The following is a 22,448-nucleotide window of genomic DNA, read 5'->3' as shown; positions in this document are numbered from 1 at the left end:
TTCTGAAAATATTCCTACCTCTTGGTAGAGAACATTAACATTCTCTTTCCAATACAATGCAACATGTAAGGCAGTTTGTAGTGAACCGAGGATTCAAGTTAAGTGTTAGTCAAAACCAAAGTCTGATTATGTCACGTTTGAGCACTAGCAATATTCCTCTAGTGAAAAAAAACCACAAAGCCTTTGAATAAGACCCATTTCCTGCAAGGCACCTACCAAAAAAAAAGTAACTACCAAAAGAAAAAAGTTGCTTAGTTGATTTATAATAACAAAAGGTGCCATATATATTTAGATCTCATTTATTTTGTATAATTAAAAAATATCGCACCTAGAATTCATTCCTGAAAAATCAATTGGTTGCTTAATTGCAATATAATTTAATTTTAACAATTTCACGGTACATTAATCAATTATTAACACACTACTGCTATTTAAGTTGAAATTTCAAATAAGCTTTCAGTTATCCTACATTAGTGAAATAAACTATCAGCACACTAAGCAATCAAGACAATAATAATTATAACATAATTTAACTTATATTGCTCATCTTTAGTTTGATTCCCATTTTATGTTAAATATCCAAACCTTTACTTTTACGGAGCAATTTGCAATTTGACGCTTATTAGATTTGACTATGTTACCAGAGAAGGAAAGTGTGTTTGACTGTCTTGACAATGAAAATGGATTCGATTCTATGGTTGCTTTTAAACCATAGTAGGGCTTACCCTGGTTAAACTGAACATGTTAAATATATTCAAAATAAGTTAAATTTAGTGACGCTCAATAGTTTACAGATTTTGGAAAATTGTTAAAGGTCAGTTTACTATTGTCACTATTAGCTTTATTGCTTCCAAATTTATCGTACAATTAGCACACAGCTTTGAAATATAGAATTGAAACAAGGATGAAATAAAATAATGGCAATACCTAGATCGTCAGAGAATGGGGTATAAGTATTAAAATTGTACACGAATATTCATTTTGAATCTAATCTATTCTTATTTTAGTATGCTTGAAGTAAAATGACTTCAATTGGGAGTGCTATATTTGGAAATATAACAATTCACTTAATAGTAAAAAAATAATGCTTACTATGCTTATATAGGTTTCGTAATGGAATTTGTTTTTATTGCCCGAACCATTATTGACTTACTCTATATAACCGGCTATTTTTTTATAATATGGAACGTTATATTTCGATCAAAAAAGGGCCCTTAGTTTTATATAAAAACACTTGTGATTTCCTTATTCTATCATACTGCTTTGGAAGCAACAGGCATCGTATGTGCTTTAAATAAATATATATTGATTTGTGGCGTTTAAGATAATACTCCTATTTGCATTTGCTCTCTTTTGTTTAGCCATTTTTAATAAAAATGTTTAAATTTACATTCGATGTAAATATAAATCTTCGTCGATTTAATAGATTCGCCTACAATATCAGAGACAAGGAGGTCTACAGCTGTTTGTTTAAAGCGACTGTAGGCGGAATGCCAATTATTTTAAGATATACAAAGTATGCTTAAAATTATAAAAGAAAATTAAATACTAAATGTATATAAGCAACTAAGTTAATTTAAATAAATATTATTCATTTTATGCCATTAACCAAAGGTAGAAAGAGTTTTTTGAGGGACCACTTTTGGCTACGTCTCGTGTTCTCCTGTTTTTGCCTGAGAAATTCAAAATATTTTCGGTACACGCAAAAAAACTTACGAAACCAATGAAAACACACCTTCAGCCCACATTGTAAATTATTAAGCAGAACAAAGGCAAGTTGGGGCTTAAAATAAGACTTCTCAGGAATTAATTTATTTAATTGATAAAATTCTAGGAAATGCCAAAAACTCTATCCGATTCTAGGGAAACCAGGTGGTTTTATTTTAGGCCAGTGCTCGTCTTCTGCTGAGTTGAATGGACCATCAGCTGGCAGTCTTCGCCTTGGCACACATTTTCTGTTTTTCGCCCCTCATTGTTTGCCTGGGCGACCGTGTGTATGATGTGGAAATTAAATACTTTGCTTGAAATGCTACACTGATGGGGGCGTGGCTGGGGGAGGGGGCGTTCGGTGGTGGGCGTGGGTGTGGGTGTGTGACAGTGGAAGGACGAAACAGTCAGCCCATGACAAGGCAGCGAGGCAGCAACTTGTTAGCGATGCTCCGTTCGTGCTATTTTCCTTTTCGTTTTCGTTTTCACTCTCGCTCTAATTGTGCAACATTTCCGAGATGCCTTTCTTCCTCTCGAGCTGTTGTTGAGTAATTAAAATGCAAAGCAAAGTGCACCAATTTGAGCCTAATTATAATGGCAGCATCAAAAGTTGCGGGCATCCGACGGGGCGCTTAAAAAGGAAATCAGCAAACAGAATTGTTTAACCGACATGCCCCGACAATGTCTTGCCGCATTTCAGTTTTGTGTGTGAGACAGCACAACATTTTCAATTTCCGCGCTCCAAGCCGCAGCGCCGAGAACATTTTCCAAATTGAATGTCACTGAAAATGGCCACGGAAAATGGGGTAAAAAAGCAACTTTTGACCCACTCGGATGCCCAGTTTTAGCTGCTCTAGATTTGTGGCCCGCTTTCCAGGAGATGCTGAGTTCATTAAAATTATTTAAGCAACCTCAAAAATGTAAATAATATTCCACGCACTTGACTAACACTCCACATTTGCATGCGAATATTATAACACACATATGTAATGGAAAACAAACATAAAATTGGAAAAAAACCCACCGAAAACCACAAATATGCGGCGGCCCTATGGGGGTCAAACATTTTTGGGTATAAATATTTAATGTGGCATGAAATGAGTAGGCGACACAGAGATGAAAAAGGGAAAGGGTTTTTCCGAATGGATAACGAAAGTGTCAGTCGAGTTGAGCGATGCTCTTGGATTATGCGAAATGAAGTTGAGTCGGGTTGACTTTAATTCTTTTCAGGCCAAGTGGAAAAACTAAAAGTAGTCGAGTAATTTAAATAGCAATTATTTGTAATCCTCGATGAAATAATTATTAATTCAAAGCTCGAATTCTTTTTATGTATATATAAACAGCTCGAATTATAATTAAGTATAGGAAATAAATGTGCACCTTTTTTAACATTTTTCACATCTGTATATTATTTTGGAAATAAATTAAATAATAAGAATGAATACCCACCTAAAATCGCACCTTTGGCGGGCGTCAAGTTCTTCAATCAAATTCATCACTTCATTTTCACCTGGGTAGGTTGCGGTCCAGGAAAGCAAAAGTTTATTTGATACTTTCGCAACAATTCTGTTGATTCCCTTTTTTTTCGAAAGTATTTACATATATATGTATATGTTATTCTTTTTCACTGACCAAACTTGCGGGAAAAGTATAACTTGTTGCACAGTTGGTTTCTGTTTCTTGACTTTTCTATGAATTTTTTTCTGCCAAATTGTAATTAATTGTGTCCCTTCCATAAGGCGCTGCCATTGTTTTTTTTTGGAACCACAACATTGTAGATGGAAGACTGAGTTGGAAAGCGTTATATAAACAGCACGAATTATAATTAAGTATGCGCCCTGTTGCCCTTTCAGGAGCAAAAGAACAAAAGTTTGTGCTCTTTTCCGTCATTTCCCCTCCTTATCCGATGTATTATTTTTTGTGTTTCTCGCGTTTTAATTTACGCAATTTGTGGCAATCAGGCGCAATTGTAAGAGTGTTTTAGAAGAACTGACCTAAAAGTTTGGCCAATTTACATCGGGCTGCGGTGAAGGATAAATCTTTATAAAAGTTTTTCATATTGATGTTTTGTGTGCATCTTTTGGAAAGAGAATTTAATCAGACCTGTTGCTGGCCAACAAATGGCAACCAGTGCAAATTATGAATGACAGTGGAAAAAGCTTGTTGGCTGTTCGAGCATTCAGCTTAATATCTCTTTCGGGTTTTCGGTAACTTTCTGACTTGCTCTGTATAAAGCTGTGAGAACCTTAAGAGCTTATCCAATTTGGTGTGCCTGCCACAGTAATTGTGACAATTGTCCAAATGACTTAGTTTTTTAGCTCTATTTACTCATTTTAAGCCTTTCAGGACCTCGAAATATTCTTTATCTCTCTTAAAAGCTCGTAAGCTAAGAGAAACCATCACCCAGAGCTTACCATCCACCATTTCTCTTTGGCTTTCTCTTAACATGTGGTTATATTCAGCGCGGAGAAGGTTTTTGTGGACTGTAAGCTTCTGATAAGGATTTACACGAACAGCTGTTTCCTGAAAAGCTTTGAAAGGAATTGAATGTCGTACATGTTTCGTGTTCTGTGTGTTGATTGATTGGATGCAATCAAAGGATTGCATCGCTAAAATGTAAATTTGATGTATTGAGTCATAAAAAGAAAAGGCATTTAATTAATATTTTATTTGTTTTATCCGCTCGCCATTTAAATCTACATTTAATGTTAATTATTTATTTTGTCTCACTTAAATTATTTATATATTTTATTTGGATTGTATACGTACGATTACGTATACGCACCGTTGTACAGTGGTTCCCCCTATAGGCCAACAATAAAAAAATCAAAGTCCAAATTTTGACTTTAAATGTATCATTACTCATAATTGGTCTAGCTATTCAAATTTATTCATGTTTTTGTCTTGCTCTAACTGTCCGCTTCAGTAATAGCATCGTAAGAGACAGCATGATATCAATCGATTATTGCAGCGTGAGGAACTTGAAAGTGAAGCTGTCCATAAGGTCAATAAAAACCTTATAAATCGACAATAATCTGCACTGGAAGGAATTCGTATAATAAATAATGGTATTTAGTTCTGTTTAGTGTAAATTAGTGTTGTGTTTAGTATATAGTTGCAAATGTTATTAAGAAAACGTTTTATTCAAGTGCCGACAGGTGCCCAGGAGCAGCCATGGCATCAGGCTACAACATAAATCCGTCAAAATTCAGAGACTATGCTCTACACACCGCCAGAATTCTTTCCAAAGAAGCTGATGAGGCAAAAAATAAGGTCATAAAATTGTTTAGAATGAGACATACGCGGAAAATATAAAGAGTACTGACAAATACGGACCTTTTGAACAGACTTCTATAGAGCTCTGCTCCAAACTTCCATGCAAACCCAAGTCAAAGCTTTTAAAACCAGCCATTGATTTACTTGAGCTATCTTTTTAAATTATATATTGTTTCACCTTGTATATATGCACATATAAGTGTATTATATTTTTTTTTTAATTTTGAATAACTAAAATATAAGTATATCATTGTATATAACCTAAAAAATTATTTAGTGGTTGTCGTTTTTAACTGAATGAAATAAAATAAAATGAAAAAATAAAATTTATTTTAATTTAATTAATTAATTTTTACAAAAATTTAAAAAAACTAAATAGACTTCTTTTTAATATATTATATTATTACTTTTTAATATTTGATTCACGTATTTAACTTTATATATGTATAATTACGGGACCAGTTCGGGACCAGTACGGGACCAGTAGGGGACCATAGCGTGGTCAGATCAAAACACAAAAAAAAACTGAAATTCTATTTAAATCCTAAATATAAATACAAAAAAAATTAAGACGCTATCTTTAAAATTGTAATTAATACAAAAACGTCCGGCTTTTTACCCATAGTGCACTGTGCGTTGTCGGCTAAATGGTAAGACAATATCTGAAACAAGAAATGTGCTAGTGTTGTAGCAAAAACTCTCGTGTTGCATATTTTTGGGGATTTTGTTGATTCCCCTGCCGTTCACAGAGTTTGGTCGACCCTTGATTTTGGATTTTCGTTTGATTTTTATTTGTCTTGTTTCGCCTTCTATATTTTCTTGCTCCTCCTGAGTTTAGTTTGTTTATCTAATGACTGTTGTTGTTGTCATTATTGTTTCTGAATGGAGAAACTTTAGACCAGTTTTTGTGCCGAAATTGTATGCAGATTGAGGGAACCTGCAGTTGTGGGCATTTCGCATTTGGTTAGTTAGTGGACTATAAACTGACGTTGCATGCATATTTATGGGCGTTTGTAGGTTAACTGGTAATTGAATCAATGCCTGAAACATTGTTTATTAATATGCAATTAGAGCCGTAGCACGTGGAGAGAAATCCAACCTGGTTTCTAGTCAGTCGACTGCAAATGGCAAACTAATTAAGCGAAATTATTAATGCGTCGCGGATTTCTAAGCCTGATTACATAATTAACAATATGCCCTGTGGCAGGGATATAGATTAAAGGAAGACCGGATAGCCAATAGGAGGTTCAGAAATTGAATTTAGATACATAATTTTGAAAGACAAATTTAAGGAGTATATAATATAATTTCAGTCATTAAGAATTTTTTAAAACGAGGGGCTAATATTATTAACTAATAGCTAATATATCTACCCACGGTTGCAAAGATTCAGTCCATCATTTTTGATTTTCTATCCAAATGCATATAAAAGTATCTCGTTTGCCATTTCGCTGAGAGTGCATTGTACAAGCCTTGAAAGTTTCATTTCATTCACCCTCAAGTCTATTTCGATGTACTGCATTTGGCATGAAACAAAGGGAAAAACAGCAAAATTGTATTTTACTTTCAAGCCATCGCGGTGGACTCAGTGAAAAAGTAAGCCAGCCCCCCAGAACTGGCGAAAATAAAATATACGAGATTCGCTCTGTTTTTGTCTAATGTAAAATGCGACGCTTCGGGTAACGCGTGCAGATTTTGAGCTTTATAAATTGAAATGTCAGAAAAAGTTGAGGGAGCCGCAGTACCGAGCAGATGACTGACTGACTGACTGACAAGCAGCCACAGCCAGATACCAAAATCCGCCAGTGGAGAAAGCCAAGTCAACTGCAAAACTTTGCCATATTTTATTATTATTGTTTCCTCTCTTTTTCGGTATTAGCCAAAATATATACGGGGCAATGCGGCTATGAATAATGCGATATTATCATCGTTCTTTCCGTTGCAGATCGAATCAGAAGTGTGCTATTACTTAGTATAATTGACTATGTTGTGCTTGAAAATCCAGAAAGAGATGGCTCATATAACTTTTGCCGGCAGCCTCAGCTGCAATTTTAATTTACTTACGTGTAAACTTGACCTTTTATTTAACTATCCTTCTTCTACCTTTAACTTTGACATTGGACATGAAATTCTGTTTATTAAGAAGTCAGTATTTTATGATAGATTTCATAGAATTTAATTCTGATATTTATGTTTAAATAAATACTTACATATTTTATTTAGCAATGAAACATTTTACTGGGAATTGAACAAAATACACACAGAGCTCATACGGTAAAGAATTTTATTCAAAAAGTTTCTTGTTCAGCTTAACTTTATACAAATTATAACTTACAAAAATGAATCATCATCATGAGAGTACATTGTAATTTATTTATGCACTTAACTTATTCAATAATTAATTAATACGTAATTGTGTAAAAAGTGTTAAATAATAACATTAATTGCCAGTTGTAAGGAAATTGGATGGACGTCGTTAAGAGACAAGACAAACCAAATTGTTTATGATAGAATACTTTCAGTTGCAAGAGATTTCGGTGAATACTTTCCCCTTTTAATTGTTTCCTTAATTTGTTTAAATGCTTTTTCTGGCTGCCTAAATTGTTACTGTTCCTAATTTTGCATAGTCAAAACGGCGATGTGTAAAAAAGGTTTGCGTAAAAATAATTTAAAGGTCGTTTAAATAGTTTTACTTAAATTTCGCGTATTTTCATAATTTTCTTGCTTCTTGTCTTAAATTTACATTTAGCTTAAATGCGAGACATTTATGTAAATAATTGAGATTTCAAATGGTTTCTTTTTCTTGCCTATGTTTATGTAAATTTTATTTATATATATTTAGTTTTTTTGTTGCAAATATTCTTTTAGCTTTTTAAGGTTCTTATTATGTTTATCTGGTTGTAAATTTGATTTAATGTGTGGGCTGAGGGAGGAGGAGGGTTTCTGATTTAGAGGATGTGTTTTGTGTCAAGATTTCTGTGCGGAGAAGTAAGTTTATTCTGTATAAGTTTATTTTTACGCTTTTATGGTTTTAGTTTCACATTTCGTTAGATTTTAGTACACACATTCAAGAAGTTTTTGAAAAACCACTTTTGACATTTTGTTCATTTTTTTTGTTTTGCATTCTTAATATCATCGTAGAGTTTACTTTTATGCTGCACTGGGTTTCTATTTACGTTTCTGCTCCTTAATTTTTGTGCATTCATCTGTTATTTGTTACTGTGTCAGCCTCCCAGGGATTTTTATATTGATGGGCTAGATTATTTTTTTCCTTCGCCTCCCTTTTGCACATAGACTATTTCGGCGTATTCCGTTGAACTTTTGACCCCGGCTCCAGAGCCCTCCGGTGTTGTTGTTGCTGCTGCTGCTGTGGTTGGCGCTGGTGTTGTTGCTGTTGTCGCCTCATTGGCTGGCTTTAGTACAAGTTCAGCATAGACGAGTTGTTTGTCTTGCTGTGTTTTTGGAAATAAATTAGAGATTCGTTTATAAGTACTTATCTAGTGTGGGTGAATATTTACAAAAGAAGTTAATTGTAGGTTTTGTATGGGGGAATTTGGTATACCTTTTTCTTTACTTAAATGTCCACACTGGTGAGGTGCTCTGCCAAACTATAGCCTTTATTTGCGTATATATACAAAGTTATACAACAACGGATTTTATTTTGCATGCGGTTGATTTTTTTTTTTTTGTTTTTTAACGGAAAGAGCAGAAAATGGCAAAGAAAATTATGTAGAAAAGTTTGTGATAATAGCAAAAGAGAAATTATAAAAGAACGAATTTAAGGTTTGCTTAAAGCTTGCGTCTAAGATAAAGGAATTATGCTAAGCTTAAGGTGAATACAGCTCGCACTCAGACACACGCACACATTTAATACTTATAAGAGAAAAATGGTATAAACTAATTTAATGCTATGTTATCATCTCAACTTGAAAAGAATTTTAGTCATTACTATCGTTGTGACTATACAAATTTAATCCAAAGAATTTTTTAATTTTTGCAATAAAATATTAAATTTTTAAATAGAATGTTGAATGGAAAAATGATTTAAATAATGAGGTACATATTACAATATTTAAACAGTTCACGGAAGTGTTCATTGAGATGGTTCTTTGATCAGAACTACTATATCTAGAACATCGAGAGAATTTTATTTTGTATCTTATGGATGTCAGCATGAAAAAATATCGATTGTCTGTTCGTTTTCAAAGATATTATTTTCTGTGTGCCCAGTCAAAAACAGAGAAGTTGGAAAGAGAAGGTGGAAAGGATGGAATCGGGAACATTTTTCAATACCTTTGGTTCATTGTCATTGCCATCGATGGCATTATTGGTCGCTGGAATCTCCTGTAGGCTTCCCTCCACAATATTCAACGACTCATGATTATCCTTGTACTTCCGCGAATCCTTTTCATTGAAACGCCTTAAAATTGCCGCGGCAAAAGCGGGCAATCTTTTGGCCTTCTTCTGCTGCTGCTGTTGTTCCTGCGGGGTCTCCTGTTCGTTAACGGTTTCCTCCTCCTCGGGCGACACGCCCACTCCGCCCATGGTGGTTGTGGCCGTGGCTGTTGACGTGGCTTTTATATCGGCGCTTTCGGTGTCGCTGCTGCTTGTCGGTTGTGAAATGGTGAGGAGGTTTTGGATGGGTTCATGATTTTGTTTTGGTATGAAAGTTTTTGTTTCTGTTTATTTTTATTATACTTATTACTGTGTCAAAATAGTTTCTGCTGTGCGAATTTCTTCCCGTTAAAAATATAAGTTAACAAAAGATAGCCATTATAGTGTTCGGGGTTAGTCGTGTGGTTTAGAGTCCTTCCTCGGCAGCTTTCTGCCTTTTAGGAGCTATCCGATCTGGTGGTTGTTAGTGGGTTTAAGAACTTGTGTTTTGGTTATGGCATAATTGTTATTGTTGTTCGTGTGTGGACCATTAAAACCCAAATTGTGTTAGGAAAAGCAAATATTCGAGTGGAAAGGTTAAACTTTCGATCGTAAATTCAAAAATTACTTGGAAAAGAGTTTAAGGTCTATATGTATGTGTAACCCTGTCAATGTGCTATGCTAATGCTATCACAGAAAGATAACAAAATGTTACACAGAATGTATCCGATTCTTAAAAAAATAAATTTTATAACTGTCGTTTTTGAGGCAGTTTATTTTTGTGAGTCCTATGACTATTAATGCTCTGCCTAAAATTCCGCTACAAAAGTTCTTTAATGTCTTGTGTTCAAGCATTAAACAACCTAGAATTTTTGATTCAAGGGCTAATAAAATACTCTGCTCTGTGCCACACCTAATACCCGTACGAAATGGCATATGGAAAATGTAATCCGCATTTGACCTTTTACGGACCCAGTTTAACCAGTTCCATCCCCCATTTTAACCTTCGTTTGGCGTGGGCTGGCCAAGTAAATTGCTTTCGCTTGGCCAAAATTAGTTTCATCTATATTCTATAAATATTTTTGGCTCATTTGAATGTCTGCCTGCTGTCTGGGCCAGCTCAACAAGTATCTGATGGATACATTTTGCTAGCAGTGTGTGTGCGTGGCTATGTGTTCGTGCTTGTATTTGTGTTGGTTTCTGGCGTGGCGTGTCAGTCTCTCATATATGAAATGTTTATTGCATGAAACGCTCCTTTCGTATTTTAATGATTTTGCTTTTGTTATGGAAAATGGAATATTGTACGGGGATTTCCTCTTTGATACGCTGCATTGTTAGAAATTTCCTTTCAGGGTCTCGGTGAACTTTACATAATTCGCTTTTATTCAAAGCTCACACACGCATACATATTCAGGCATTCGCAAAATAAATAAATCCAAAACAGAAAGCTATCGCACTTTTAACAATATTTATTGTTGTTAATTAAATATTAAACATACGTTTTGTAAAAAATAATAAAGGAAAGTAACACGTATAAAAATTTCTAACTATTTTATATCGTTCACGTTTTTAATTACTAAATTTATTTTCAGTTTAAGGCACTCGAATTTTAGCCAACTAAATTGATCGAAAATTAGTGGAAGTTTCTTTTCGTTCTTAAAGTACATTGTGCGCGTTTTAAATGAACACTGTTTTGATGCACAAATATGTCATTTGACGACTTTGTTCTACAGTGACTACAATAAATATTTGCGTAAAACAATTATTTGTTGCTTCATGCTTGCCATGCAAACTTTTTCGTTTAAATGTATTCGATAAAAACTTAATTTCATGCCGTCTTAATCTTTATCAAATAAATCAGTTTCGTTAATGTTTCGTTTGTTTGTTGTCGTTCAGGAAAAAAGACTTTCTTGACTTAATTTCAAGCTTAGAGTCAATTATGGGGACAGATTTGCGACGGAACTATTTCAATTTTCATCTGGGAGTCAGCTTATAATTCAAATACTTTTCGAATAAAATAAGGTATGAAGTATTTCAGCCTAAACCAGTATATAATTATAATAATTTATACTATGGGAAAAGGTTTTCATATTTCGGTTGTGAAAAGAAGAATTCTATTTAACATCATGGTGGTCTCATTGGATAAATACCAGGCCTATGCCTGCTAAACTTAATTTATATCGGTTGAGTTGGCTCTGACACATCAGCTTTAAGTTATGACACTTATGCTGCCCCCCGAAAAGTTCCCGATGGTCACAAGGCTGCTCCATTCTTAATCCTGCTGGGCGTTTCCTGTACCGAAAAAGAAGTAAATAAATATGAACGCCATGTGCGCGCACACACACGTGCACACGCTCAGATTTCCGTTTCCTGTGGCAACTTTGGCGTCGTCGGTGTCGTCGGCGTTGTGGCAGTGGTATTTGTTCCCATCGGTGGTCTCTGGGGCTTGGGGGGAGTGGCTGGCGCCGTCGACTTGCCCCTTCCCGAAAGCAACATAGCCTGCTTTTCGATCAGCTCACGTTGATCCTTGGGCAGCCAGCGCGAGAAGCGCGATTCGGGAATTCCCAGTTGATTGCCCTTCTGCAGGAGATCGGCGTTCTCGTTGCCATCCTCCTTATCGGTGGCAGAGTTCCGGGAGTTTCGTCCTGCCGCCTGGCTCATCAGGATGCTCTTTAGAGGTCGCGTGATGGGGTTATAGACACTGCTTTCCCGATCCGTTCCGTATTCAAAGCTGTCATCTTCATCGTGATGGCGTCTTTCAACCGAAAACCGATCCTGCTGGCCATTTCCGTTTCCATTGACCTCTCTCAGCTTACTGGCGCCCAACAAGGTTATGCCATTGGGGGTTTCCAAGAGTGCTACGTTTTGACCGTGATTCTGCTGGGCTCCCAACTCCAGTTGCTTGTCGATTTGACTATTTACGGAGGATTGCGTTGTAAGTCGATCGATAGGTTTTTTAAATATTTAAGGAAAAAAAATTCAAGGAAAAGTGTTTGATTTTTTATGTTGTGCGTTTATTTTAGGGATCCATCACATTTTTGAGGGGGTTTTCGGTGGGTTGTCGTCCATATGAAAGTAGTAGAAAAAGAAGACAAAACATAGCAAGAAGTTTGTTTTCGTTTCTTTTTGTGGTTGAGCGTTTTTTTTTTTGTTATTTATTATTTTTGTGATGTATTAGCAAAGTGGCTCCTAACACTATAGAGTTGTTTTTTTTCAATGCATTTGTTTGCTTCTTTTTTTCTTTGTCTTTTATTTGGTTGAATGACTGGGACAGCGACATTTTTGACATTTTAGTAAATGCGTGAGACAGAGCAAGAGAGCTTCATGATGTTCAGAGGGTAAGAGAGAGACAGAGCGAGACAGACACTTCTTGTTTATTTTTTTCTGGTGGGCGGGCGAACACAGTGGGCGTGGCAGAGCGACTAGCGAGCGTTTTATAGTGAAAGTTCAGGAGTGTATCACATGTATGTGTGTATGGTGTGTGTGTGTGACAGCGTGAGACATTTTAAACCGATTTTGCTTTTATGAAATTAGAATTTGGAATTTCATTTTTTAGGACTTTTCAAATGTGTTGTGTAGTAGTGTGCTTATGTGTATGCGTGTGCTTAAGTTTAAGTTGAATTTAGACTATAAATGAGCTATGAACTAACCTAGAATGGTAATGAGCTGCGCTACGTATATAATATATAAATGATTGCTTATTCGGCATACGGTTAATGTAAGATCGAAAATTAAAGACACTCAAGAGACACATGCAAGTGGACAAACAAACACACATCCGAGCTACGCAACATTAAACTAATGGATACAGATTAATGGCTTTGAAAATTAAGCAAATTCAAGCAAACCAGGTACCGTCGACGGGTTAGTTGTGGATCCGTGGAAACAGTTTATGATTTCATGGAATGGCCCCGTCTGTTTTATTGCACTTTTCTGAACTTATTTTGACATTGGTTAGACTGATGGGAGAGTTCACTGTACTTACGTTTCGTTTGTGGGCGTCTTGATTGATTTGCCTGTGTGGAGAAATTTAAGAAATTCGTTTGAGTATATTTGCAATACTTGCAGAGTCTCATGCATACGTGATAAAAATGGTTTTCATGATTAATGATCCGGGAAAAGGTATCCCACCTGACAACACCATCATCAGCTTACTTTCTGCCACATCAAACTTTAACATTAACCAAATTTGTATTTTTCATGTTTTCGTTTATTTTTTTTGTCTTGCTAAAATTACCAAAGAACATAAAAAAACACAAGTGTGAAGCGGATAACTAATTAAAATAAATCATAGGCATGTTTAATTTTCTAATTTGCGTTGTTTGCCGCGTTCGAATTGATTGATATTGCCAATCGACAAAAAATAAACATTAGAATACGCAAAATGCAAAATGCTGGCAGCTCTTATAGCTTAAATAAATACATGGATGAACATCAATATTGCTGGACAAAATATATTACAATAAATGGGACAATGTTGTTTCATTATTCGTAATTTATATATTATTAGAGTTTCGTTTTTAGTTGTTTTCGAGTGGATAAAGGGAAATTCAAGGGTTTGCGAGACTCGCGATTTCACGAAAATTGGTCACTTAAAATTACTTGGCCTAAGGTAAATTGTTGCATTTGTTTCGTTTATAGTAAAATTATATATAACTTTTTGTTGTGCGCCTTTTGAGATTTTTGTCATTTTTATGAGAGAGCAACTATTTGAGAGCAATGTGTGGTAAGGATATATATTATTCGATTTTGTTTCTTTTCCCTTCTGCTTTCAGCAAATGGGGCACACAGCTAACTGGCCAAGAGCCACGCCCCTTTATTGGGAGTGGCGAAGGCGGCCTAAACGGCTCAAACGGAAGTATTTGGCGGCTTGGGAGCCTCGATGCCATTTAAATTGTGCTGGCTGCCATTTCCAGCGGCAATAACCGCTGCCGCTGTGGCTGCCGCACTCTTCTTCAGATCCGCCTTTTTTTGCGCCTCCAATTTATCGGTTACGGGGGGCGTGGCCTCCTCCGACTGCTGGGTGGTATCGATATGCTCATCGCCATTATCGCGACCATCCAGCTCCTCGTCGTCATTGAATTCCGGATGGATTTGGGCCTCGGAATCGGGACCGATGTCCGTGTTTAGAGTGGCGCCTGTAAAAACGACAACAACAAGAACTAACATTTAGCTTTGTGTGCAGAGAGAGAGAGAGAGAAAGGGAAGGCAGAGGAAGGAGAGACAGAGCGAGAAGATTTCGATCTCGAAGATACCAAAATTCCATATTAAAGTCGAGGTTAGTCCATTTACCAAAAAGCTTATCAGGCAAGAAGTACGGAAAGCATTAAGAAACAGAGAAAATACACTTTATCTTTATATATGTTTTTACATAGGAAGCCAAAAACACGTTTTTACAAACAATTTGGAATTTCTCTTGGCAAGTTTTAGTGACCAATTTTTGTTTTCAATGTTAGCTCTTCTTGTTGTTGTCATTTGTAGACACTTTTTCTCAGAGAGTTGTACAATTGTTTTGTTAAACTTAAGTATACGATTAAGTAATTTATTTTGGTTGAGAGTTCAGTACATTATTTTGTTTCAGCTTGATACGTATTTTGAATTCACAATTTTACATTTAATTATTACACGTTTAGAGGCGATTAGATTTTCATTAGAATAAAATCGAATACACATAAGTTCAAGAGTATCGACCACTTCAAATTAAATTCATATTTTTTTTATTTTTCATTTTAACCTTGTCTCCTAACTAGTGTCCTCTTTTACTAACCTTTCAACTACCTTTACCAATTAAACCAATTGTATCTTTTTGAAAAGCCAAATTTTTTCGTTGCTTTTCTAAACCATGTGTTCCACATTTGAATTTGTGGCCCGTGACCCATACTTTGCAAAGAAAATTTTCCACAAAAACTCCACCGGAAAAGTCTAGTGAAATTTTTTTAATTAGTTGAATTTTTTAGGGCTGCTGCGTTCTTCCGCCCGTTCAGCTGCTCCTTCTGCTATGTTAACGCTAATTAAAATTTAAAAGCCGCACAATGTGTCGAAAGTTAACAACGGCTTGTGGCAGAAGAGCCAGGCCCATAGCCCACCCAAAAAACCAGAGAGTACGTATATGAGTTGCAGGATGAGTGGTGGAGTTTCGAGGGGAAATGGGTGCTGGAGTTGAGCGGTTTGGGTGGGAGGAACCTAAAGCCAGAATTTATTGTTAGCATAGCTGATGATGAGACAATAGTGGCGGTGGATGGTCGTAATGATGATGATGTTGCTGTTGTTTTTGTTTTTGTTGATGTGGCTGAGAAGCTAATGACGATGTTTCACCCACGAAATAAGCAAAATTGTGTGTATGGAAAACCAAAAATAAAGAAACGAAAAAACATGTTCTACTTACCGCCAAAACACCATCGGCCGGTAGCCCGTGCAAACACAATCAGTAAAACGACCAGGACCAAAACGGCAACGGCGACCACGATGCCAACGATTGCGGCCACATCGAGGCTGCTGCTGGGCGGTTTGCTCGACGAACTGATTCGCACCTGGTAGTCCGTCAGTCCCAGTTCATTGCTGGCCCTCAGATTGTAGATTTTGGTGGTATCTTCCAGGGTCAGTCCGGCAATGGCCAGTGTCACGTTGTACTCATCGTTGCCCAGATACTGAGGCTCATACGCGGAGTAGCGTCCATCGGTGCGTCCCTGCCCCACAATCGCTCCATCGATGGTCCACTCGATCTTGGGCTGCGGACTGGCGCGGATGGTTATGTTCACAATGGCAGTGTGCTCGAGGTAGAGTCCATACACGGCGGCATCTGGCTGGTGGACGGGAGCATCTGGGGAGGGGTACAAGTTATGATTAATATCCACCAGTACAGTCATTGAAAAACCATAATCAAAAGAATCAAAAAGTATAGAAAAGTAATCATCAGACAACAATAATTCTAGTTTATTAGTAATAGAGCATTGCTGATAGCTTGCTGATAGCTTTGTAACATATTTCGTGCATTTGACCTGAAGTGACCTATCCACTTTGTGTCTGCCTTTTGATTTAGCTTAAGCCTAATTAGTGCTCAGTTATGCTGGGTCACTTACAGCGCACGTTGATGATGTAGGCAGCTTCCTGGGGCGGCACACTCTCGCGATCGGTTTGGTGGTGGGAGCGGCAGACCAGTTTCCGGTTGCTGTCCTCGGGCGACAGGTGCCACTGGATTTCCTGCACGGAGGTCGATAGCTCCACGTTGTCGTTGGTCGAGGACATGACCTCCAGGGGAGTGGTGCGCTTGTTGGCCGGCATGTTGTCGATGTACCACGAGATGTTCGCCGGCGGACGGCCATCGCGAACGCTGCAGCGGGCCCTGAATTCAGTGCCCTCGTTGAAGTAGCCCTCGCGATTTGGCCGCGACAGCAGCTCGATGATGGGCTGCTGGGGACGCACTGAAAGTTGGATGGATAACAATAAAGTTAGTATATTACAAAGTTACATTTTACTTATATTTCACGAAAATGTATTCAAATATCATGAAGTACAAGTGTTGTGGTTGCTGTATACTTACGTGCCACAACCAGATCGATGGTGCCCGACAGCTCCTCTCCCTCAACGCCCAGACTGCACTTGACCTGGCCATTGTTGCTGGCCTTGACCCTCTCGATGCTCACGCCGCACTGTCCGGCCGTGAGACCCGCTCCGAAGTACGTGAATCCGGGTGTCTTGCTCCACTCCGGCGACAGGTTGAGGACCTTCTGCTCGCCGGGAATCTCGATGCGGCAGTAGTTGATGGATCTGCCGTAGCGGCAGAGCAGCTCGGTGCGATCGCCTTCGTTGAGGAGCGCTGTGTTGGGTTCCACATTCACCTGGGCCCAGGTGAGTGCATCTGAAAGATAAGTGCAGACAAAAGAGGCGATTACGTTATGTTGTGGCTGTTGTGCAATTCACTTAAGTATCTAGTATCTGGTATCTGGGTATTCGGTATCGCATAGTCCGAGGCATTGTCTTTCGCCAGAGGGGCAACAAAAAACGGCACGTTCCATGCAACACTCGACACGCTGTCCTAATGTCTCGGCAATCAGGCAAATGACTGTAGCATTTAGCGGGAGACACCTGCACGTTTGCATCTTTAAGATACGCATCGCATACCCAGAGATCTCAGCTTGTTTTTCCATTTGCCACTGCAAACAATGCGGCTGCATTTTCTCATTAAGTTTCAATTAAGTTATTCGTTCGTTCTTTTTTCTCGGTTTTGTTTGCAAACGTTTTCCCACTCCCATTGCCGCAGTTCAAAAAGTTTGGCGCAAAGTTCTCCCAACTGCAGTTGCTTGCCATTCTTTTTAAGCATTTTCCATTTGCCAATTAAGACATTTGAGTAATTTTCTAAGTCGAGCATTAAACGTTCTAGCAAAAGTGAAGCTCTTTGCCTAGTTTGTTTGCTTGGTTGTTTGTTTGCTCGACTTTGGCCTTGTCGGTTAGGCGGGGCAAATTCAAGTTTGTCGATGGGGACTAATTTCTAATGAAATTTCTACTCGGAATAATCCAGATTCTGGTAAATGATTTAGTTTTAATTTTAGTTAGATTGTAATCCTGTGTTTTGTGATTTAGGAAGGCAAACAAGCGGTTTAAGCTTAATTCTTTAGAGGAGTTCATTAAAATACTATAAAAGATGAACTCAAAAATATAATCTTAATATGTCTTTTACGATTATAAACAAAAGAGTTTTCATTGCCTCAATGAAAATAAATTTATTACAAAGCTCGAAGTTTTGCTATTTAGTTCGACATCAACATGTGTGTACCTTAACTTTTAGAATGCCTCATAATCGCGAAATTTAACAAAATGTTTAACATTTAAATTCCTTCGTGTATCGATCGACAGGCTGCGATTTCGGAAATCACCCACTAATTTCTGTAAATGAAAGCCGCAAAATTGCAAATTGTGGCAGAAATATGAGAGGTGGGGCATCGAAAGCAGCTGCAAACTTAAAACTGATGGGAACATGAGGTGAAAAAAGGGGCAGCTAAGAGGGGAACCTCAATAGTGCAGCTGGCCAAAAATGAATTGATTTCTCCGCTCGATCCCGTTGCCCATTTTGGCTTTTGGATGACGGATTGACTGACTGACTGGCTGGCTGAGTGAGTGAAGTTTTGTTTGGTCAGCCGGAAACGTGCGGAAAATCAACAGCATTTGCATTCGACTTTAAAAATCGGGTCAGCCAGCTGGCCATGTAATTCGAAACTTTTCGACCGCCCCATGAGATGTCGCTTAACTTTTGACAATTGAGTTGTGAGTAAATTTTTTGTCTGCTTCGCTTGCAGACTCCTTTTTGCTGTTTTTGATATTTTTATGTGACTCCCGCGCTTTTTTTGGTTTCTGTTTTTTTTTCACACTGGAATTCGTAGACCCTATAAAACCACTTAGGGTTCTCAAAAGGGCTGCATGAATTGCAGCCGAGAAGTTTTGCTGCAGCTTGAATTTCCAGAGTCCGGAGTCAGCAAAATCGGTTTCACACTTTCTCCCACAAATAAAAACGGGAATTGCAACAAACTGTGGCTCGAGTTTCGAAAAAAAAACTGAAAAGAGTGGGGGAAACGTGGAAGTTGAAGTTGGACAATGTCACATTCACGGCTATGAAAACAAACGCCAGAACTCGAGACGTTGCAACGAACAGAGATGAGCGCGTGATAACACACGAAAAGTATACAAATTACGAATTTTATTAGGAAAAATAAACTTTATGAGTTGCTTTGAATCTTTCTTTTTATTTTGCGATACTAAAACATTTTTTTCTCAATTTTTATTGCATTGAGAGTGGCATAATCGGTATCTTTGTTAAGAAGGTACAGGCACATTTCTCATGGCTATTTTCATTGAGTACACTTTTCACTCATTCACCTCTATCATCGACATATGCTACGTATCCATGAGTTTATTCACAGCGAAAATCTATTTTTTATCCATTCCCCCTGCTGGTGATATTTATTTATTTAGCTTTTTTTCGCCGGCGAAATTTGCAGCGGACCATCGTCGTCCTCTGGGTTGGATTTACAGATCCCCCGACCGGATTCTCCTTCTCCGTTGGTCCCCATGTTTTATTTGATGCCATGTCTGCACTTTTCACAGGAACGTTTGTCCAGTTCAGTGGTCTTGCCTCAGCGGAAACGTTGGCCCAACTTTAAGTGATTTTTTTGTATGGTTTTTGGCTCACACATGTGTGTGGCCATAGAAATCACTTCACTTCACTTTTCCCCTCTATAAATTGTACAAATAGATTTAATTTAATGCCCTCACTCTTCCCAATAAAAATCAACTTGGGTCTGTGAGTCCATATCGATGCATCGTCTCCCTGTTGTGGCTATTGTTTCCTATTTTTCGGCCACGTTAGCGTCTTTTGCTCGGAACGTGATTTTTACTTGAATTTTGTGTTCGGGTGCTTTGGTTTTTCAACCACAGTTTTAGTTGGGTCTTTCTTAAAGTTTCCCTGCTCACAGTGGAATGAAGTATATATATGATATAATATATAATAATACTATATGATAATAATAATTTCTTTCTTTTCATCGAGGTACTGTAAAAATTTCAAGTCCAATTCCTATAAAGAGTATATTTTTAATTCAAATTCAAATAAATCACAATATTGGATTCTTAAATACATATTAGGCTTTATTTCATTTAATTGTGACATTTTATACCCCTAATTAATAGTTTTTTAATAATTACACCACGAACTTTCTTTCCTTTATCCCACTGCTTAGTTCAACATCTAGTTCGCCTTCGAAGAGAATGAAAAAATCAAATCGAACACATAAGTCGAGGCTGCTGTCTACCACAAATTGGTATGCAATTTCAGCACTATAAAAGGAAAATCAAATGCTGTATGCACGAGTACGTATACATTTGTGTGTGCAATCTGTGGGCTTATCAACCAGACCATTATATATCGCTTGGCTGGTAATTTTCAATTTATCAGCATCGATTTATCAGCTTTTGTGATACCCAGCTACCTGCATTCGGGCAATTGCAGAGCAACAAAAAATATAATTATTACCGATTTATGGCTGGCTTTCCATCCGACAACTGACAGCGAGTCTTGAACCCAAAGTCAATGGGAGTCAAGCAACAAGAGTTCAGCGCAGACATGTTATTGTTAACTTCTGGCTTTTCTTTTTTGGCCAATAGTATCGCGTGTGTGCAATTTCTTGTTACCTTAACGGGTCGGGTTTTTATCCGGCGTTTCGTGGCTATTAATAATGATTGGTTGTTACATCAAATTGCCGTGTCGCGGCCTTTTACTTTTTCTTGACCAATTTTCTATTTATTATTGGGATTATTTATGGCCTTATCAATCATGTTTTATGTACAAATTTATTTAGTTTTTCGGCAGTTTCCTTTTCTTCTTGATTAATGCAAAAGTGTAAAAGCGTTGAACAATAATCGAAAATATGGCTGTTGGAGTAGAAAGGAAAGTCAGTGCGGTTTTTCTGGGGGAAAAGTGAACGTGCCACACGTGGCACACAGGTGCAATACGTGTACAGGCGAAAGTTTCCTAGGGCTTTCCCCAATTTTCCATGGATCGCAGGGGCCGGTCAATTTTCCCTTTCCCAAGAGAGAGTTATATTTCAGTGTCCTGATTTCAGACAACGCTGAGTATTAAAATGATGAAGGACATAAAGGAATATCTCTCTGCGATAAATGGTCTGCTATGGCCCACTGCCTCCGATATAATTTTGGTCACCCAGCTGTTGTAGAACGATACATCACTAAAGAAAACAGGATCTGGACTGGAGCAATTGATGGAGCCCAGAGCTATTCCATACAGCTGACCATCGCAAAAAAGTGGACCACCGAAATCTGTGGTACACAGCTGTTTCTCCGTGGACTTTACACATATGAGGTCCTCGTTTTCGGGTCTGGCAGCCATTAGACTCTTCTTCACCTTCAGACATTCGTCGAATGGCCGCAGTTCGACATTCACAAGCAACATGCTATGAAATGACCCAAATCTTTGCCTCTAAGGGATAGGGTTTCTGTGGCATTAACCTTATGAGTATTTGAATAGTACCTACTCGTACTCCGAAGATTCCACCAATGGTCTTGCAATCGTTTCCCACCTCCAGCGAGGAATTGCCCAGAACAACTGGAGCCAAGTGATGGCCGTCCAATTTCACATACCTCTTCAGCTTTATAATAGCTATATCATTGTGTTGGTTTCTATGGTAGTACGGGTGTATAATCATATTATGAATGTCTACAACAAATTCCTCTGACTCTGGGGTCTTAAAAAGGGACGCGCAAAGTGCCACCACAATTCGTTTAGGGCTCATCATCACACCGTTTTTACTAATTTAAAATTCGAAAATAGGTAATGAATAATAAACATATGATATACCCACTCTGTAATGCAGTGTGCTGAAGTAAGCACATGGCGATTGGTTAGGATAACTCCGGTGCAGAAGTGATTATCTCCAGGAGTGTGAATATATTTGCGAGTCCGCAAGGATACCAGATACGAACTCAAATGGCTATAGGTTGGCTCGTGATAATGGTTGATCCTAATCGTGGTAATATTTTTAGGAAAAACCAAAGCAATTTTCAGCAGTAAAAAGTAAGCTAGCAGCATACTTTAAGTTGCAATTTAAGTGACAGGTATGTCAGGGCTTCAATGTTATCAAACATATCGAAAATTGCCACCTAAATAGTAAGACCCATCTTAAAATAATGCTACAAAATGCAATCAGAATTCTACTAAAACACTAAAAGCCTTATTATTATAAATTTATTCACGTATGCAATATTAATTGTTTGGAATTGCTTGGGAAATTACATTGCAAATCATATCCATAATATACTTGGATCTCATGTCGCTTGTGCCATTCAATCACTGAACTTGTTGCATGAATGGAGCAATAAATCATTGCCATTTGAGCTGCTATATTTTCACTTTCAAGTCATCAGCACACCAATTGCATTATTCATGCTCCAGTTTGAGTTCCCCTTTTCAATGCAAACATTCCACATTTGTTTTCGCAATTATAGACGTTCGGCCATTTAAACGCTACAGATTTATCTGAGCCGTGCCACAGAGACAACAAAGTAAGACAACTGCCCCAGCAGAC

The 22,448-nt window shown here is 37.7% G+C and overlaps 2 protein-coding genes across 6 annotated transcripts in view; both read right to left on the bottom strand.

The window, feature by feature from the left end:
- Positions 1-8,017: 8,017 nt before the first annotated feature.
- LOC6614543 (fasciclin-3) overlaps positions 8,018-22,448 on the bottom strand; it is a 72,419-nt gene continuing 57,988 nt past the window's right edge. The window contains exons 2-7 of one of the 5 annotated variants that reach the window (XM_032713892.1): positions 16,898-17,215; positions 16,437-16,778; positions 15,743-16,177; positions 13,343-13,373; positions 9,277-9,586; positions 8,018-8,435 (exon numbers count right to left, since the gene is read on the bottom strand). In XM_032713892.1, coding sequence (XP_032569783.1) covers positions 8,244-8,435; positions 9,277-9,586; positions 13,343-13,373; positions 15,743-16,177; positions 16,437-16,778; positions 16,898-17,215 — 1,628 coding nt within the window. In that variant the 3' untranslated portion in view covers positions 8,018-8,243. Of the gene's footprint in view, positions 8,436-8,545; positions 8,599-9,276; positions 9,587-10,869; positions 12,272-13,342; positions 13,374-13,549; positions 14,496-15,742; positions 16,178-16,436; positions 16,779-16,897; positions 17,216-22,448 lie in introns of those variants that run through there. The other 4 variants (XM_032713895.1, XM_002038938.2, XM_032713888.1 and 1 more) reach the window with 4 other exon arrangements.
- LOC116800198 (trypsin-2) lies at positions 20,004-21,988 on the bottom strand. Its single transcript, XM_032713908.1, has 3 exons — positions 21,726-21,988; positions 21,399-21,672; positions 20,004-21,343 (listed from the first exon to the last, which is right to left on the bottom strand). Exons 1-3 carry the CDS (start codon positions 21,950-21,952, stop codon positions 20,966-20,968), a joined length of 879 nt encoding a protein of 292 aa, XP_032569799.1. The 5' UTR covers positions 21,953-21,988; the 3' UTR covers positions 20,004-20,965.

The sequence above is a fragment of the Drosophila sechellia genome, chromosome 2L (genome assembly GCF_004382195.2).
Source record: "Drosophila sechellia strain sech25 chromosome 2L, ASM438219v1, whole genome shotgun sequence".
In the NCBI taxonomy this organism is placed as follows: domain Eukaryota; kingdom Metazoa; phylum Arthropoda; class Insecta; order Diptera; family Drosophilidae; genus Drosophila; species Drosophila sechellia.
This window is presented reverse-complemented; position numbering and strand designations above follow the sequence as displayed.

Excerpts from the sequence above, each read along its gene's own strand:
- LOC116800198 (XM_032713908.1), bottom strand. The coding sequence starts at position 21,952 with ATGCTGCTAGCTTACTTTTTACTGCTGAAAATTGCTTTGGTTTTTCCT. Across the intron at positions 21,673-21,725 it reads TCAGCACACTGCATTACAGA|TAAAAACGGTGTGATGATGA; the intron begins GTGGGTATATCA and ends ATTTTAAATTAG. Across the intron at positions 21,344-21,398 it reads GTGGAATCTTCGGAGTACGA|AGGCAAAGATTTGGGTCATT; the intron begins GTAGGTACTATT and ends CCTATCCCTTAG.